Source organism: Bombus terrestris, chromosome 7 (assembly GCF_910591885.1).
Source record: "Bombus terrestris chromosome 7, iyBomTerr1.2, whole genome shotgun sequence".
NCBI lineage: Eukaryota > Metazoa > Arthropoda > Insecta > Hymenoptera > Apidae > Bombus > Bombus terrestris.
Genome location: NC_063275.1, coordinates 23,558,705 through 23,579,102, shown reverse-complemented (window position 1 = coordinate 23,579,102; position 20,398 = coordinate 23,558,705). Strand labels below are relative to the sequence as shown.

The 20,398-nt window shown below is 34.6% G+C and overlaps 1 protein-coding gene across 3 annotated transcripts in view; it reads left to right on the top strand.

Moving 5' to 3' along the window:
- LOC100643243 (dipeptidase 1) overlaps positions 1 to 20,398 on the top strand; it is a 241,529-nt gene that overhangs the window by 203,205 nt on the left and 17,926 nt on the right. For 2 of the 3 annotated variants that reach the window (XM_048407655.1, XM_048407654.1), the window contains exons 1-2: positions 9,868 to 9,933; positions 12,929 to 13,258. In XM_048407655.1, coding sequence (XP_048263612.1) covers positions 9,883 to 9,933; positions 12,929 to 13,258 — 381 coding nt within the window. In that variant the 5' untranslated portion in view covers positions 9,868 to 9,882. Of the gene's footprint in view, positions 1 to 9,867; positions 9,934 to 12,928; positions 13,259 to 20,398 lie in introns of those variants that run through there. The other variant, XM_048407656.1, reaches the window with a different exon arrangement.

The window sequence follows — 20,398 nt, the reverse complement described above, 5'->3', positions numbered from 1 at the left end:
TCGATAAAACCGCGTCAAAGTGAAAACGTATTGCCTTTCCGCCAGTTCGCAAAGCCTTCGTCGAATTTACGAAAGCGAATTCGTTTTGTTGGAACCGAGGAAATTTCGATAATAGCATCGTTCGCTAAGTTATTTGCTATGGTCGATAATTTCTGTTCGCGTTTCAGCTTTTTTTTAACGCCAACTTTTCCTGCCGAGAGTTTGCCATCCGAATGCCACGGAAAATGTTGCCATACTATAGCATACATATAGCAACAAATATATATATTTTTTAATGGACGATGTTAGTACGTACTTGATGAATATTTTGCGTAGAGAATGTTGCTGAAATAGAATGAAAATTAAGATGTACTATCGCGCACTGGATACGTGTACGCAATGTGTAATAAACAGATTTTACTAAAATAAAATAAGTATTAAAATATGGCATTATACGCGCGACACGTATATGCATTTAACGAATAATTACATAGAAAGCTTCGTTAGAATAAAACAAAGATTAAAATATGCCATTAGATGGAGGATATGCGTGCTTAATGAATAATACATAGAAAATTTTGCTGGAATAAAATGAAGGCTACGATATGCATGTTATACGTGTGTGGTTGAGAGTGATACTCCGTTCATTCCAGAAACGTTATATTCAAATAAGGAATTTTTCACGCGTACAGAAATATAGAAAAATATACACGCTATTGGCTATTGTGTGGTATCGTACAACGAATTTATACAAATTTGATGTATCACGCGTGTAAAAGCTACTCTTTGTGGAAAGTTTTAAAATGCGTTGTTACAAGCCCGTTTGCAATGATCATTTATATTAAAATGTTATCATGAAGATAACAAAGAATCGTAAATAATAATTCCAAACTTTTTAAACAATAACACAAACTTCATAGCTTTGGTTCTCGTTATAACTAAACTAATGCAGAAACTCGTGAAACAGTCTGATAATCTTTCTAACAAATATTTCTAGGACACAGAAATTTATGAATTAATTTGATATTCTTCTTAACGGATGTTCCATATATTGTTACGTTATGCCATACTTCATATTTTTATCTTGTAATCAAACGAACGCAAAAATTTATGAACTAATTTGATATTCTTCCTGACAGGTGTTTCGTGTTATTACGTTACGTCATACATCATATTTTTATCTTACAATACAGGCCGATATAATCAAACAGACGCAGGAATTTATGAGCTAATTTGATATACCTCCTAACAAATATTTCGTATTATTACATTACGTTACGCTTCGTATTTTCACGTTATAATCAAACAAACACAGCACCTAATTTGATATTCTTCCTAACAGGTGTTTCGTGTTATTACGTTACGTCATACTTCATATTTTTATCTTGCAATACAGGCGGGTATAATCAAACAGACGCTGGAATTTATAAACTGATTCGATATTCCTCCCAACAAATACTTCCTATTATTACGTTACATTTTTATAATTTTTATAACCAAACGAATCCTATGGCAACAACTAATTTGATATTCTTCCTAACAAATACTTCCTATTATCACGTTACATTTTTATAATTTTTATAATCAAACAAACGCAACAAGTAATTTAATATTCCTCCCAACAAATATTTCCTATTATCACGTAACATTTTTACAATTTTTATAATCAAACAAACGCAACAACTAATTTAATATTTCTCCCAACAAATATTTCCTATTATCACGTAACATTTTTATAATTTTTATAATCAAACGAATCTTATGGCAACAACTAATTTGATATTCTTCCTAACAAATACTTCCTATTATTACGTTACATTTTTATAATTTTTATAATCAAACAAACGCAACAAGTAATTTAATATTCCTCCCAACAAATATTTCCTATTATCACGTAACATTTTTACAATTTTTATAATCAAACAAACGCAACAACTAATTTAATATTTCTCCCAACAAATATTTCCTATTATCACGTTACATTTTTATAATTTTTATAATCAAACAAACGCAACAAGTAATTTAATATTCCTCCCAACAAATATTTCCTATTATCACGTAACATTTTTACAATTTTTATAATCAAACAAACGCAACAACTAATTTAATATTTCTCCCAACAAATATTTCCTATTATCACGTAACATTTTTATAATTTTTATAATCAAACGAATCTTATGGCAACAACTAATTTGATATTCTTCCTAACAAATACTTCCTATTATTACGTTACATTTTTATAATTTTTATAATCAAACAAACGCAACAAGTAATTTAATATTCCTCCCAACAAATATTTCCTATTATCACGTAACATTTTTACAATTTTTATAATCAAACAAACGCAACAACTAATTTAATATTTCTCCCAACAAATATTTCCTATTATCACGTTACATTTTTATAATTTTTATAATCAAACGAATCTTATGGCAACAACTAATTTGATATTCTTCTTAACAAATACTTCTTATTATCACGTTACATTTTTATAATTATAATCAAACAAACAACTAATGTGATACTCTTCCTAACAAATACTTCCTATTATCACGTTACATTTTTATAATTTTTATAATCAAACAAACGCAACAAGTAATTTAATATTCTTCCCAACAAATATTTCCTATTATCACGTAACATTTTTACAATTTTTATAATCAAACAAACGCAACAATTAATTTAATATTTCTCCTAATAAATACTTTCTATTATCACGTTACATTTTTATAATTTTTATAATCAAACAAACGCAACAACTAATTTAATATTTTTCCCAACAAATATTTCCTATTATCACGTTACATTTTTATAATTTTTATAATCAAACGAATCTTATGGCAACAACTAATTTGATATTTTTTCTAACAAATACTTTCTATTATCACGTTATATTTTTATAATTCTTATAATCAAACAAACAATTAATTTGATATTTTTCCTAACAAATACTTCCTATTATCACGTTACATTTTTATAATTCTTATAATCAAACGAACGCAACGACTAATTTCACCCTCTTCCTGACAAATACTTCGTACTATCGCGTTATTTTACGCTTCATATTATTACATTCTAATCGGACACACAAACTAAAGGACTAGTTTGACGTTACTTTTACCAAATAGAGGAAACTCGGGCAAACTATCGAGTTTCCTAATTAATGGCTAGAGGAAAACAAACACCGTTAAGACGTCTCTCGCAATTCCCTCGATTTGGAATCGCGACACCGAGATTCCTCTGCGTTCGAGCAACAAACCGTTGCATCGCGCGCAAAAGCGAAATAAGCGGGAAACATCCATTCCAAAATCCACGACTTATCAAAATTCCAAAGGTACGCGACACCGCTGCCGCGTACAGGCCACGCATAAAGCATAAAAGCCCGCCACACCGGCGAAGGAAACGGGTTAAAACAAAAATACCTCGCCTCCGGGGCTTCAGAAATATATTTCTCCGGCGTGTTCTTGTCTCCCGTTGTGCGGCCTCGAAGTAGCTGTCTCTGCCAGCAAAGTGATAAATTCGTAGAACGCATTAAATTTCGGCTTGTATGTTCGAGGTAACGATATATAAGCGATTCGAGGCAAACGATCGAAATACAGTATCGAAGAAGGAGAAGAAACAGAGGAGAAATAAATAGCGAAGGATAGAGGAGCAGAGAAAAATAAAAGGGAAATCGTTGGCTGACTTTTCGGACCGTTGTAACTACCTCATTGTGGTTTCACGGAATCTCGTCTCGATACCGGTCATCGATTCGAACGTAGATCGATAGAGATCGTTCTTTGTTCGCAGAAACGTCCCTGACTTTCTTCGAGCATGTTCGCTTAATACGACCTTTTATTACGCTCGATATTTGGATGCTGGCCAGTCCTCAATGTCCATCAACGATAGAGATGGAATTTTCTTTCGATTTCTTTGATTTCGTGCGCCTTCTCGTTTGGTTCGTGTGGCGAACTTTGGAGCAGTAGACTGCGTATTTGTATGCTAATTTGTATTTCCATGGACGCGACGAAGGAAACAGAAACTAAGCAAATAATCGCTCTATCTGTTAATATCGTTTCAAGCAGAATTAAAATAGAAAATCAAATTGTAGAAAATTATTAATTACTATTAATTACTGTTGATTATTAACGACAACAGATACGATCGAATTTAATATGATTCAAGGAACGCAGTTTTTCGAAGAATTAACAAGTAAGATGGTTTTGTAAGATTATTACGGGTACGGATTTTCTTGCTGCGTTAGCTTTGGAAAATGAATTTCCTCGCGTCGTATATTACGAGTTCTGATTTTTGATAATTCACGTTTAGTAGTATTTGATCTCTTGTAATTACGAAGTCTCTTAGTTTCAGATTATAATCAAAGTCCGTGAATCGTGAACATTGCAATCTCCGTTATTTCAATGCTATACCTTTGAATTTTTTGAATAGCAACGAATGATTTAACACGCGGTCAAGGAATAAAATCGTTCGATCTTTTGATCCCTGAAATTAATCATTAAGTTACACTTTAGAAAATTAAGAAAGATGTCTGGATACTTTTAGACGGTGGCATACTTGCAGGACGTTCATTTGAAAAGATCGCGTCCGATTATCACGAAAACTACGTGTTTCGGGAAAAAATAATTTTCCTTCTTCTGCTTCGAACGTAACAAGAATTGAAATAAATTTTTATTTTAAAAAATATCTATCAAAATGAAGCCTGATAAAAAGATGTTTCCCGTAAAAGTTTCTTCCTTTTAGTCGCGGAATAAAAATCCGTAAAGAAAACGTATAAAAAAAGAAATAAATAAAACCTTCGAATAATTTGCCGCTAGAAACCGTGAAACTTTTCTTTCGAACATCTTTTCCTAAAACACGTAACTTTCCAGATAATCGGACGTGAGGTTTTCAAACGAACACCGTGTACATCGGCGAAGTTAACGAATGGAGAAAACTGCACGAAGGTCTTTTACGATCTTTTAATAAAAACGTCCGGTGGATGTAAATCGCGAGACGATTCCGTATCGATGCCAAATCGTGAGAGATTTTTCGACGTTGGACGATATGTAGTCGTCGTAGAAGCTAGCCGATATTGGAATTTTTACGAGGGGGTGTTAATCGGGAATGTAGAAGGCGGATCGAGAGGAGGATCTTGTCCCGAATGGAATTCATTTTCGAGGATTCGGCGTTACCACCTGGGGACTTTGATTAAATTTTATTTATGTTTTATGCACGCCTGCCGACCGGTTTTTCCACGTTTCTATCGTTCTTCGTTCTGCCAGAGCCGAAAGAAGGCGGAGTGATTTCCTGTTAGACAAATTTAATTCGTGAAAAAGCGATGGAACTGCTCTTATCAGCATGTTGGAAGAAAACGAGAATAAAATGATACAATCGCGAGATCTGAATTTTTAATTTATTAAATTTAAGAAGCTTCTTTTAATAACGTTGAACTTGCTTTCAACAGTTTTGCTTTTTCACTCCTTAAATATTATAATTTGAATTTTCTTCCTGTGTTATTAATATTTTTGATTTTTAGGGTCCTTGAAAAATTATTTCTGTTAACCATTCTGCTATGTAAAGTACATAGTATTGGTAAATAATGTAGTATATGAAATAAAATATTTATTGTAATATTATTTTATATTTATTTTATATTTATTAGAATTAATTAGATCTTTGTATATATTCATTAGTGTTGAGGTTATTCGGTATATAAAGAGAGAAAAACGCGTGGATAAAGTGTAAGATACAAAATATATATTTAATTTGATAGTGGAATACAGGAATACAATTTGAGCTAGTCCAGATCCGCACGCTAGCAGTGTTACTTTATAACTGAAAACCCCGAAGCCAACGTCGCCTATATACAGTTTATGGTCTGCCTCCCTGCTATTCTTTTGTCTATATGCTGTCGATGGCTTCAGCGCTTGAGAAAGCTAAAAAGACCAGATGTGGAGTTTTCCTAGAAGTGGTGACCACTTCAACACCCTCCCTAAAACTCTACATCCCAACAAAAAATTATATCTTAATATTTTTCTAACTCTTGATTTTGTCAATGTCTTCACAAATACATTTGCCAGCTGCCTTTCTCTTTTCCATTCAAATTAGTTTATTACTAAAAAACACACTACGAGAAGACTAAACAGATCATGTAGAGTTTTTTTTTAGAAGTGATAGTCACTTCGACAATTAGGATGAATATTCTTGATATTTAGGGTCCTTGAAAACCTATCTCCGTTTTATTACATAAAATAATATTATAATAAATATTGTAATAATGCTCGTATATTATAATTGCTAATTATAAATGATTATAATATTATATATATATATAATGCTCGTAGCAATAAAAAAATTGCATCTACTGAAGTATTAAACAAAGCACAGTCTAAGTTTGGACGATTCGGTATTGGATAACGATCTATGTTAACAGATTCACTGTCTAGAATAGAAGAGAAAATGTCTTCTTAAACTGCGAAGACAAGTCGAAATTTTATATCTTACCCATATTCCCATAAGAACCCAAGAAATTCGAAGGACCGCCGCTCTGTTGCCGCAGAGTTGCAACTTAGGAGCTAGTAGAAAAGCGTACGTTATATCAGACGCAACAATGCTACCGCAGTCTGGCGAGTAAGTAGCACAAGTTCCCGTTTGGTCAGATACTAGATACCACTAAACGACGTTGTTCAGTACTTCAGTGTTTCTCCTTCTTTCGTGTACGGCATCTAACTGTGTTAATCCCTCTTGTATATAAAACGACTACTGTACTCAACGCTCTGTACTCTGTTCGGATTTTACTCTTACTATTTTTATATTTTACTATTTTGCTGTTACCAGATTGCCATTGTAGATATCGTTTCATATTTGTGCAATAATTATAAGAATAAATATTATATAATAATTTCATAGTAATTAGTAATTTTAGTAATTTTTATATCGTTAATTCGAGCATGTGATTCTTATAATTTTGTGTTTCTCTAAATGAAATTTATGGTGAAAGGTATGAGATTGCGAGATAAAAAATTTCCTTCGCGCGTTATTAATTTGAAAGTTTTTAAATAACAATCCTCAGGAGAAAAAATTATTTAATAAATTTTCTTTCAATCAATAAGATATCATTTTTCGGTATTTTCCACAATGCAACGCAATTTTTCTCCTGGATTTACGTTCTCCATAATTCGATGTAGCGAAGCTTCATCCTATCGAGGGAAGAAAGCTGAGAGCGTGTTGGAAAAATCTGTTAATGGAGGTTTACGTGTGTGTAACTATGAGACCTTTCTCTCAGTGTTTGAATTACTATTTCTTCTTTGCCGATTCCATCCGGTCTCAACTTGGGATGTATTAAAAATGGAAGTTTGTCCTCCACGTAAACGAATTCGGACGGGTGATCTTCCTCTTTAATCAAACTACTTCGATCGATCATTCTGTTGGCAAGAGGCAATTCGTCATTTCTTTGACGAATTACCAGCGGTGACATGATCTTGTTTGACGAACAACGATGCGAAAATCAACCATATACTCTGCTCCCGCATTTAATGTGCAAGCACGTATCATAAATTAATTCACAATTATGTTCGAACGTGTCCTGAAATTTTTAGATCCAATTAAGCGGACAGATTTTTTTTAACGTTTTATACTTATTTTGCCGAAATATAATTTATTAATTTATTTAAAATGGATTAAACAGGTGTCGGTTAAACAGGAAACGATGGTTATTTAACGTGAACTAAATATAATAACGTACTATAATTGAGACAACTAAATAATTAATTTACAACTCTCGTCACCACGGTTCTCTCTCACACGGATCACGCTCTTTCGGCAACGCTATTGTCACATAAAATAAAAAAAAAGAAATCGAACACTATCACTAGCAACACTACTTCCCGAACTTCTCGATTCACACTCTCTGGCTTCTCAGCTCGCACTCTCTGACTTCTCAACTCACACTGACAGTTAATTCGTCTTTCTCCCTTAGCATTCCTTTGTCTTTTATCTTACCCCCACTACGCACGTGTTCCGCAACCGCTCGTAGCTAGAGTCACGCAAGCCTTTTCCACGAAACTATTAGATCGAAGGATCGACGATACATTGTTGAGCCTGTTGCCACTTCGGCTTTCTCGCGACGTTGTTTATGGTTCGCCCGATATTTCTTAAGCTTTCGTCCACGATATTACAATACGTTAATATAATGTAATAACTTCTTCTAATTTGACAGCAATGTAACTTCATCAAGTAAATGACCAACCAACCGTAACGTTATCGTGAATTTGTATAATAAATTCGCTACTTTTATTTCCATTTTGTGTTATCAAATTTTTGTTCTTCAATTTGAATAATTTTATATCTTTCCGAATCCTTATGACGATTATATTAATAGAAATTTCCTTCTAAACGTTATCGACTTACAGGATCTCTGAAAATTTGTTTCCCCGATCGGTCAATTTTCATTTGCCAAAGAAATTCTTTCGAAATAATAGCTTCTTTATGGATTATTGTTAACCAGAATATCCTTGAGGTTGTAACGTCGACAAATATCTCCAATCGACTCAGGAAACCTGAACCATCTTGCACACGACACCGACTCTCAAACAAATGAATATGAATCCGGCACGTAGGCATAGATAAACGAACATCTAGAAGGACTGGGCTTGATCGAGGCTTCAGTCTTTCGGTAACGGTCTAGTCGCACACTTGTAATCTTAATATAGAATAACGGTATCTCGAACTCTGGTTAAAAAATCCAACATTTTTTAATTATTATTTTCCTGTCATTTTTTTACGTGACAAGGTGATCGTCGGTGAAGGTGCTCACAAGAAATACTCTTGATTTTCAACAATAACGTTTATTAAACTCTTAACAATTAACAATAAATAACGATTAACAACGATTAATAACAAGTAACGATTAACACCGAACTATCAAGAGTAAATAAGCCGTTTCTCTAATTGTGTTGGCTTCGCTTAACCTTTCGCACTTCGCAGCTCGGGGCAGAATGAACCTTTTGGTTCCAAACCAAACAGATTCTTTTCTTTGTTGCCACTCGATATCCATCCCCACTACGCGCGCGTTTATTACAAGTCCGCGATGGTTGCTGCGTATGCATTCTTCCGAATATTCGGCGAAAGAACCGTAGGGATATCGATGGTACATTAGGCCTTACGCTTTGAAAGTATAGCGCTTTGTGTCGCGAAGCCGTTGAAAATTTCTGTGGTCGAGTGCCGCCACATCCTGGTCAATTAAAAATATCTACATTATCGAAAAAATAATGAAATGGAATTACAGAATTACTAACATACTGGAATTAATAATAGTCGCTGCAACTCTATTCCGCTTGATTCTGAATAACGAATATAATACAATTAAATAATCATTGGTATTCGCAGATGATAATAACCGTCGCAATTCCATTGCCCTCGGTTCGCCGTAACAAATGAAATTAAACAAACGCGAATACTCCAAAGATAATAATCATCGTTATAATTTTATTCCTCTCGGTTTTCAATAACAAATATAATAAAATTACACAACCGCTAACGAACTAATCATATCGAATCATCGTTATAATTTAGTCATCATCGTTGTTAATCATTACGATTCTATTCCTCTCAATTGTCGATAACAATTGTGATAAAATTAAACCGTCGCTGTTAAATTGAAATCAATAATAATCGTTAGAACTTCATTTCTCTTGGTTCTAAATAATTCCACGAATAAAAAAAGGAAACAGAATTTCGCTGTGTTCGATCGAGGACCGGACAGAGGGCAGAATAATTGGAAAGGAAAGATAAAGCGATCCCTTTTTCTCCATCGTGCATTCTGACGTGCTTTGAAAAGCTCGTACCTTGAACAGACGTTCCGCGAAAAGGAATTCGTGCTCCTTTGACGAGGATCATAAACTATTCAGCTCCTGCAGCATCGCGATGACAGTTCACCGTGTCCCTGGGAATATTTGCAACTCACAGGATGAAACAGTAAATTATTTCTGGACGAAAACATCAAAGCTTTCCCCGGTCCTCTTCAGCTACCGTTGCTCACCTTCAGCTCTTTGGGTATCGCGTTCCTTTTCTCTCTTTAGAGAATCCCTGGCTGAGAGTGCGCACGACATCCCCAGTTGGATTACATTTTACATCCAGTTGGATTATATCGGCGAGATATATTCCCCGCCGCTATTATAAAATCTCTGTATTCAGATGGAAAGTAACGATCGAAGCAATTTTATTGTCACTCGAGATATCTTTGAACATGACGTACGGATTCGTTCGTTGAACTGTAATTTTTATGCTCCGTTGCCATAGTTTAGCCTCGGCCTTAAACGACGTCAAATCGACGCCTTCGCTATTTTCCCGGCATCGAAAAATCGACTACTACGAAAGAAATATTCCAATTGAAAAACTTTCACGATCACAAATTCTAATCTACGATTTATCTTCGATATATGTTTACGTGATTATTGGAAAGAAAAATACATGTTGTTAAAACATTTATCGTACGTTTCGACAAGGTAGCAGAAAGAATTGGATAGACATTGGCGAATACCGGTGTGCACTCTGCGATTTCATTTTCGGTTTGACCGTCATAACTGCGAGTTTAGCTGGTCAATCGCTTGATTGAACCATAGTCTGGATTCGGCTGAGGTTACGACCGAGAAAGATCTTCGATAACCGAATCTCAGGATCGATGAAGCTCTAATCAAGCTGATTCTCGGGTAATGGAACGGAAGGGAGTTTGGCAGTAATTGGGCAGAAGTGAAATTAATTAGGACACGTTTATAGAAGCGTATTCAGACCTGTTTTTGATGATATCTGCCGCGTACTGTTAGGGTTTTATAACGTTATTCATTTCGTTTCTTCGGATTGTGTTTTTCATCGATAAGCATTAAATATGTATTTGAACAATCCTTTCGACAAGGAATTAATTATTATAAATTTATTAATTCGTTCATTTCCAAGTTAAATTTGTCCGTTAAATTATGAAATTTCTTTAATTATTTGTTTTATTTCATTTTGTATTAACAGACCTTCGAACGACAAATGTTTCAATGTTGTCAATTCAATCGAAGAAATTTAATAAACTATATCTCTGATACATCATTTTTTTGCGTTCTTTGTAACGAATCGTCCAAGCCAAAATGAGAAAAGTTTATTCGCCAACGTCAGAGGAATTAAGTAAAAAACTTATTCTCCACTTGGTATTTATGGCTCGTACGATTAGCTACAGAACCGTCCCTAATGGCAGTCATAAAACCATGATCCGCCAGTAAATTGTTAGAATCATATGGCCCAAGTTTGCCTGGAAGGATCCCAAAACGTAATTTCACCTCGCTACTGGAAAAGACGTCGAGGGGGTAAATTCTTCGTAACTAATGGAATTCAAATTATGTATATGTGTCTACATAGCTATATACGTATACGTTCATTCGGTAACTGGGAAACTTTCAGCCACCATAACTTTGAAAATATTCACATTCTTCACACGCGTTATATACACACATATGTAAGAAACGTGATATCAATAAGTATGTCGTTTAATCTTCTTCTTCAGTTTCTACTATGTGATTTAATCAAATACCTTCGATATGAAATTTTCTAATATCTTTAGATCTGCAAAAATTCTATATTTCTAAACCCATATTTTTACATATTGTATTTCAAAGTTTTCCATGTATTTGAAATTTTTAATCTTCAAAAATTGTGTTCTTTCTTTCTTCAGCCTTTGCAACATTCTTCTTAACATCATCTCCAATTATTTTTTAAGGTTTCTCTATGCACGACTAAAGAAATAAAATCTAAATAAATATTTGTTTCATTTTTAAGTACTATAATGTATATGTTTATTAAGGACAGAAATTGTAATAGTTTAAATCGACGGAGTTGTCCAAGTTTCTCTCTTTTGCTATTGTATTTGTTGCATCGTATGTGTTCCATTCGATGGTTTTTTTAAAAAATACAACTTGCAGCTAGCATAGAAAAATATACATTTATTCTTTCGACTTCTTTAAATTTTATAAAAACTGTCAAAAATACAGTTCAACGACCAATGCAACAACGACAAATGTTTGTTCAATTTTTAAATATTATAATATACATATATATATATATTTATTTATTTATTTTTTGGCTTCACAGCCTAGAAAAAGGACTTGGCTTACATATTTCTGACTCTCACTCGTTCTCATAATTTAATTAGAGCATCCAAAGACCCACACTTATCCAAACTGCCATCCCAAACACACGTATCTCATTTTGTATCCAATACTAACACTTAAACATATATATCTTCATCGATACAGAACAATTCAAACAATACAAAACACAATAAAATTTGCTTTACCTCCTGTACGTTCTTACGTGTTTAAATCGCAGCCTCACATCTGCCACTGCGGATTTTCATGCATTTACGAGAAACTTAAAGCTTGGAGAAATAGAATGCATACGATGTATTAGGTCGTCCGAAAAGTTTCTTTCGTTTTATAAGGAAATAATGGGTGCACAACATTTTCCGTTTTACATTATTTTATCGAATTACCTATTTGGTCCATTTTGTTCTATCAAGACAGAGATTACGACGTTCGACAGATTAGGTTTCATGTTTGTATAAAGATGCGTTGTTGTAAAACACGCGTCCGTAAAAGAAAGACACTTTCCGGACAAGCTAATATAAAAATGTATAACTCGTCCAAAGTTACGATATTTTACAACTGAGACAAATTCCTCTCTCACAGCTTAAATTCCATTTTTCCAATCGTACTGGAAAAACATATGAATTTCTATAGATCGTTCGCGATCTATTAATCATCCGACACCGAAAGCTGCAACATTCCTCTGACCGGGAATGAATCAAACATTCAAATATTTTCCTCCGCCCACGGAATTCCACAACCTCCGAGCTAACTTACTATTATCGCAATTGTTGGAATGTTCTTCGATAATTGCCGACTAACCACCGATAATCGAACCGGTGTTCCAGTGTGGCGGTCAGAGCGGTGTCTGGACAGCAAGCGTGATCATACTGTCAATCGGAAGCTGGGTCGGGAAAGTTGGCCCACGACCAGCCGATGGCGAGACTGCACACCTGACATCGCCCAAGGAAAGGTTGGAGACCGTGCGACAGGTTCTTTCCGAGGTGCCTTTGATCGACGGCCACAATGATCTGCCCTGGAACATTAGAAACTTCGTTCACAACCAGCTGGCCGAATTCGATTTCGACAAGGATCTGCGACAGGTCGCGCCTTGGAGCAAGAGCGCCTGGAGTCAAACTGACTTGGTTAGGCTACGTCAAGGCATGGTCGGCGGTCAGGTAATTATCTTAATTACAAATAGCCCGATTATCCATCGACGGTGGTTAATAGCTACGGTGGCTACCAAAGATATTTGCACACCATTGCGTCTATTATGGCATTCGAAAAACGGACCTAATTAGTTAGGTCCAAGCATGTTAAATTTCATGTCATTTTGTAGCATTCTCGTGTGACTATCGAAAATTTCATACTATGAAAATGAAACGTAGAACCCGATTAAAAGACGCTTAATTGGAAAATTAAGCTCAATAATTTCGTAGCCACTGTGATATTACGTTAGGTATTTCATTTTGAGCGTTTCAGGGACCGATCTATCCGTGTCTCTTGGCTGCTACATTATCTGCTTTGGTTTTGTGTATCTCCGAAACGATTTGATCAAACGAAGCGACTGTTATTGACACAATGAAAGAATTTCAATGCGATTCATAACATATCGACGCGTTAACACATCGATTTAACATGTGACTCGCGAAAGTTGATCAAAATAATTTTACACGGATGGAATTAAAAAGACGCGTGATAAGGATGATCGTCTCCCTTCGTCTTCGCAGATCCGCTCAAACGTTCGTTTCTGTTCACTTTTTTCGAGTTAATTATCTGGGGAAAAAAAAGATTCGAGAATTAAATTCTCGAAGCGGCAAATAAATAAATAAATGTTGAAGTGGTCACCACTTCTACGAAAACTCCACATCTGGTCTTTTTAGTTTTCTCAAGCGCTGAAGCCATCGACAGCATATAGACGAAAGAATAACAGGAAGGCAGACCATAAACAGTAGACAGGCGACGTTGGCTTCGGGGTTTTTCAGTTATAAGGTAACGCTGCTAGCGTGCGGATCTGGACCAGCTCAAATTGTATTCCTACTTATTATTGCACTTCTCTATTAAATTAAATATATATATTTTGTACCTTACACTTTATCCACGCGTTTTCTCTCCTTATACATCTAATAACCTCAACAATAAATATCTAGACAAATAAATATTAACAAACGTATCCGATAAACGAATAGGCAAGAGAATTTACGTTTAAAGTTCGACTCTTCTATTACCCGATCAACCAGTTCCCTTGCTTCAGACTTAAAAATATCAAAGTTTAAAAATAGCAAGCTGTCTCAAGAATAAATCGGTGTTTACCATATAGTTAAACACAGGGGTTACTTCGGGTTACTCGTCTGGGACAAGTTGAATGCATCGATTAACGTCACAAAGCCTTGGAAACTCGTCACGCTCGACCATGGTGCACAAACACACGTACACGTTGTGTACAAGCGTACAGATTTAGCCAGCAACATGCTTACAGCCACGTAACCAAAGAATTAAGGAAAACTAAAGGAGAAATATTTTCGCAGCACAAAAGAAGGGAATAATAAAACAAGCCGGCTAGCCACCTCATGAAATTCGTTTAGTTGTTTATTTGGACAACTAGAAGGAACGTTGTAATTAATCAGCAGCCTCTTCGCAGGACCGATCTGCCTCGGTGCAGAACGGTCTTTCCAAACTTCCTCGATCTCACGCGAACGATTTTGCCTGCACGCAGTTCCGATAGTAATTGAACGCTCACCATGCAAAACTTTTACGTTCATATCGTACGTGCTGTATAAAACATTAAAAAATTTTATTAGCACTGTAACGAGACAGGTAATCACGATTATACCGGTAGTATTTGTAATTAATGTAAAAATGTATATAGAAATTAGGGAAGATATTTGTTGCGAACGAATATGTACGCTTTGATATTTGATTTATACTGACTGTATGTTAAATTTGATTAAAATCGAAAACGCTAAGATCTCTATTAAATGCACCCTGGTATGTTACCAACGAAACAATCCACCGTGACTTCAAGATACCTACAGTCAAAGATGAAATACACAAGTCCAGAAGCAGATATAACACAAGAGTCAACAACCACCACAACCCATTAGTCGCCCAACTACTGGACACGACGGACCAGATCCGCAGACTAAAAAGAAAATACCCTCTAGATTAAATCCTTAGTTTCTACTAGAACCAACAATATAAAACTATTATAATCCATGTCATTGTATCACGCCAAATTAAGTTACTGAAAATTCTCAACGAGAATTGATTGTAAATATTCTAATAAATAAAAAAAAAATTTGATTAAAGTTCCGCTAAAGTAACAATTTAACGATGAATTAATTAATTAAAAATTGTATTTACTACCGTGGCGGCACTCGACAACAAATACCGCCACTTGATACTAACTAGCCAACGGCGGACACGGTAGTGCATTTTCAGGACAGAGATAGAAAGAAAAACAAAAACAATATCGTACGTAAGCACCGCTCTACAGTGACTTAAATTTAAGTTACAAGTGTAAACCTAAAAAAGATGTAATATTGCATGGCTATGTCGTACCGTCTCGTACCGGTACTTTTGCCTGTACCACCCTACAATTAGAATTCAGCGTTTATTCTGGAAAAAAATCATGTAAAAAAAAATATGTAAAAAACCTGGAATTAATAAATAAAGATTAAAAAAAAAAAAAGTTAGCGCTTTAAGTTCGAACGTTCGGGACCCGAGTTCGATTCTCGGCGCCCGTAGTTCTATTTTCTTCCACGCATCGAGATAAAAGAATAATTAGCAGTACCCCAGCTGCGACATCTACTGCCGGCAACTACAATTATCACGGACGACATATTATACCACTTCACTACGTTCTTATGAAACCAGAAGATTGTAAATTTAAATCGCATTGGAAAAGAATAGCAGTAATATATTTTAACACTTAATTTCGTGTGTTTGCTATTTCGATATAGTTGCTTGCATTACACGTTGAAAGGAATAGAAGGATCTCCTTCGTTCGAGTGATAATTCAGAAACGAAAAGCATGTGGAGTAAGAAAGCATCGTTAGAAAATTTGACGATTACACGCGCCAGTTTTATCGACTTGTCCGTATCTGTTCCCTTCGTATTAGTTTTATCATAACGACATTTATCGTGTCTTTGCAGATATCAAATTTCCTCTGTGTACGTGTCTCGCGTTGTACGAAACGAATTCTATGGAAACGAGACGTTAGACAGAAATATTTCCTGCTATCGAGTAGTAAAATTACGAGAAATTGAAACTTTCATGTAACATTTGTGTACCACATATTTACGTATCGAATTCTGAAGCGATTTAAGAGAAACGTATCGATAATGTTTAACACTAGAACTACTAGAACCAGCCAAAGTGATTGGTCTTTAAAAAATACGTAATAATAGAATATTTGTATATTTATTGATTTATTACTTTCTTACTGGAGCAATTCCATGTTATGTAGTACATTTTTGGTATTGTTAATCCATCTGGGACCATAATCCCTAAACGAGGATTGACACATTTATAAAATTGTAGAACCAGTCATTTTGACTGGTGTGGTATTGCCAGTGTTAGCATCTAGCGATTGATCCGGAATTTTCCTGATAACTGGTATCATCATGTCGAACGATACGCGGTACAAATTTTAAAAACGTGTGGGTAGTTGTAGAAAACGAGGAAACTGGTTAATTAGGGTTCGATAAACAGATTGCAGGACCCTTTTACACTATGACAAGTAGCAGTCATTTTGACTGGTATTGGTATAAGTAGTCTTGATACAAAATTATTTTCAGTCTGAATACATAAAAAACAAAATAAAACTCGTTATATTATTTTTTTAGTTATCGTTGCGAAAGTCATTACATCGTCGCGGAAAAGAAATATAACACGAAGTAGGAATTTTTAAATAAAATTGCAAAACCAGTTAATTTAACTGGTGCGATAGTTCTAGCGTCAATTCTCATTTTCGATACGCCCATAGATGGGGAAAAATAAGATTCGCGAAGAAGATTAGTAAAATACGTAATCGTACAAGAAGTTTATCCTTCGACCTTAATCCACCCTATAAAACAACCCTCTTTTGGCAAACTGTAGCTTATTATCGCCGATATCTCCCCTATATCTCGCGATAGCTTTAACGTTTTCTCCCCCTCGAATTGGCTGATCCTCTGAACAGGGATCACCGGCGTCAAACAAAAATTCTGATCGGATTATTTGCGCCGAGGATGTGGTTCCGTAAAACAAGCATAATCCTTTGGTATCGAGGCGATTTATCGGGACAGAATATCAAAGATATGGCGAACCAAACAGATTTAACGTATTGATCAGTCGTTGAATCTGAAGCGCTCGAAGCACGTTTATAAGCTCGATCGTGACTTGCGGTGCAGGCGGCGGGACATTCGACCTTTCGCGTGTTCAACTTATTCGTCCGAAAGTGCGATAGGAAACGGATATTTCGCAGTTTAAGAGAACAGGTGGTTCATATACACTGTCGCACGAAAATTTGCAATCGTGCGCCGTTTATTGTTAGTCGTTTGATCGTTTTCTAATCGTAACTAAGTTTTGTGACAGTATATGTTGGATTAGTACGTTATAAAATATACAATAAAGGGATATAAGATTTTTATATACAGGGTGCTTGGTAACTGGTGGTACAAGCGGAAAGGGGGTGATTCTACGCGAAAAAAGAAGTCGAAAATATAGAATAAAAATTTTTCGTTCGAGGCTTTGTTTTCGAGAAAATCGACTTTGAATGTTGGCTCGGTACGCGTGCACTTTATCAGGTCTCGTTATAACGGATCTCACTGTAGATCGTTGTCTCGATGGATATTATCGCAGTTTGCCGTAACGGAAAATTAGGAATACATAATGAAATAATATGAAGTAATCATAAAGTTTATTATTACAAAAATTGCTGAAAATATTGCCCATTCTGCCGAACACATACTTCTGCTCTTCTAATTAAATTTCTATGAACACTTTCTAACATATTCGATTGTTTCAAGGTATGAAAGGCTACAATAATCTTTTCTTTCAATTGCTCGCAACTGGCGACTTCTTCAGAATAGACAATTGATTTAATATGGCTCCATAAATAAAATTCAAAGTCGATTTTCTCGAAAACAAAGCCTCAAACGAACAATTTTTATTCTATATTCTCGACTTCTTTTTTCGCTTAGAATCACCCCCTTTCCGCTTGTACCACCAGTTACCAACCACCCTGTATATATTAGGTTGTCCGAAAAGTTTCTTTCGTTTTATGAGGAAATAATAGACGTACAACGTTCTTTGTTTTATATTATTTCGTCGAATCCATTTTGTTCTATCTAAACACCGTGACATTTCACAGACTTGGTTTCAAGTTTGTATGAAGGTACACTGTTGTAAAAGACACGTTTGCGAAAGAAAGACACTCTCCGGACAATCTAATATAATATAAAATATTAATATACAATTTTAACAATTTAATATTTGATTAAATTTGAGTTATCCTTTATTTAGGAGGAATTATTTATATGTGTTATATCCAAAAACGCACAGATATTGAAACGCATATATTGAAACGCACAGATGCTGCAATAGATCACTCATAGAGAAGGAATTGTTATTAAATATTACTAGTTATATAAAAACATTCCGTTTGTCGTTGATGAGGTTTAGCAGTTTTTACGTAATTTACAAAAGTTGAGAGAATAAATGTATATTTTTATATGCTGTAGTGTTTTTTTAATAATATCTTTGGATGGAACATATAGGATGTAGTAGAATAACAAATACAATAGCAAAAGAGCAAAATTTAGAGAAATTATGTCACGTGCCATATGTTTGGTACCATATATTTATTTATTGCAATATATGCCCTTTTCTCAGAAAATATTAATCTCAGAACTAAAGTAGATTTTCTCTGTATGTAAAATTACTCTGCCAATTAAAGTAATTACTCTTTCTGTGCTTAATGGATGATTCAAATTTGCAAAATGAATATTTAAAAGATTGAATAAAACGCTACTGACACGTATAACGTCAGAGGGAAAGTTGCTGATGAAATGTTAACGTACACTATATTGGAAAATTCATAATGAAAAGAGGAACATTGAAAAGAACAATGAAAAGAACCGCATCCGGAATACTTAATTGCAAAACCGTTTACCAGAATCTGTATGTCCACTTCATTAAATCCCATTCGACTAATTTTGCTCTAACAGAGGAACCATTACGATGAAACAGCGTTGCAAATAACCTTGCATGTCGATTGAAGAGAATAACTTCTATACCCTGCTTACCATTGGATTACTGTGAAAGTCTTTTCCAGTCTCGTTTGCCTACGCTTTAAAACCTTTCAGAGCTTAAAAGCTGTACGAAAATAAAAAGTAACGCTTTCAGTAATTACTACCAGGTATAATAAAAGCTATCTCGAGAATATTGCTGTATTACAAAAAAAAGAAAGGAAATTTTCAGCTGAATCGCATCGATAACAGAAAAATATATCTTCTCCAAATATCCAGTTTCCTCTAAGACACAAATTTTCTTTGGTTCGTCTTTCGCTATTAACGAAAGGAAATATACACAGGATGTATCGTCACACATTTATACATATTCGTGTGAATACGATTATTTATAACATACGAAGTGCCTTCATTTTTCAACATCTTTCGTAAACTGACAAAACAAAAATTAAATTACGAAAGAAGAACAAATAAAAACAGACAATTGTACGGTTTCTTTTAAAATTTCTATAAAAATACCTGTATATCGCGGCTCTAAAATAAATATAAACGCTTGTTTATTTATGATAGAGTATAATTCGTTGGCAAGATTATAAACTAGGAGACACGGATGTTCTTATTCTTGTTAGCTATCGTACAATATTTATGTAACAATAAAGTTTATTTATTTTTTAACACGTTTATGTAACAAAGAGCATTACCATTTAAGGAATACGTTGTTCTCGACTCGTTTGAATGTCAAACTACGCAGAAACATGCAAAACGTTTCTCTACGATAGAAAAATTATCCTGATTAATTCTAATTAAATTTCATATCGCGTCATACAGATACATATACTACATGATATATTTGTTTGTTATTTCACAGAAACCCCAAGCAAATAGTAGGTACTTAATCTCTAATTAGTTTGCCATTAATTATCAATATTCGATACTATCAATATAAACGATACTTAGGGACGTCGGTGTACATAGAAAACGCTCGCAGTTTCGTACGAGTCAGAATACGCAAAAGATGAAAATCGGAAATCGCTTCTACCTATTTACTTCTTCATTAATTAATAACATTCTGTATCGTTCATACA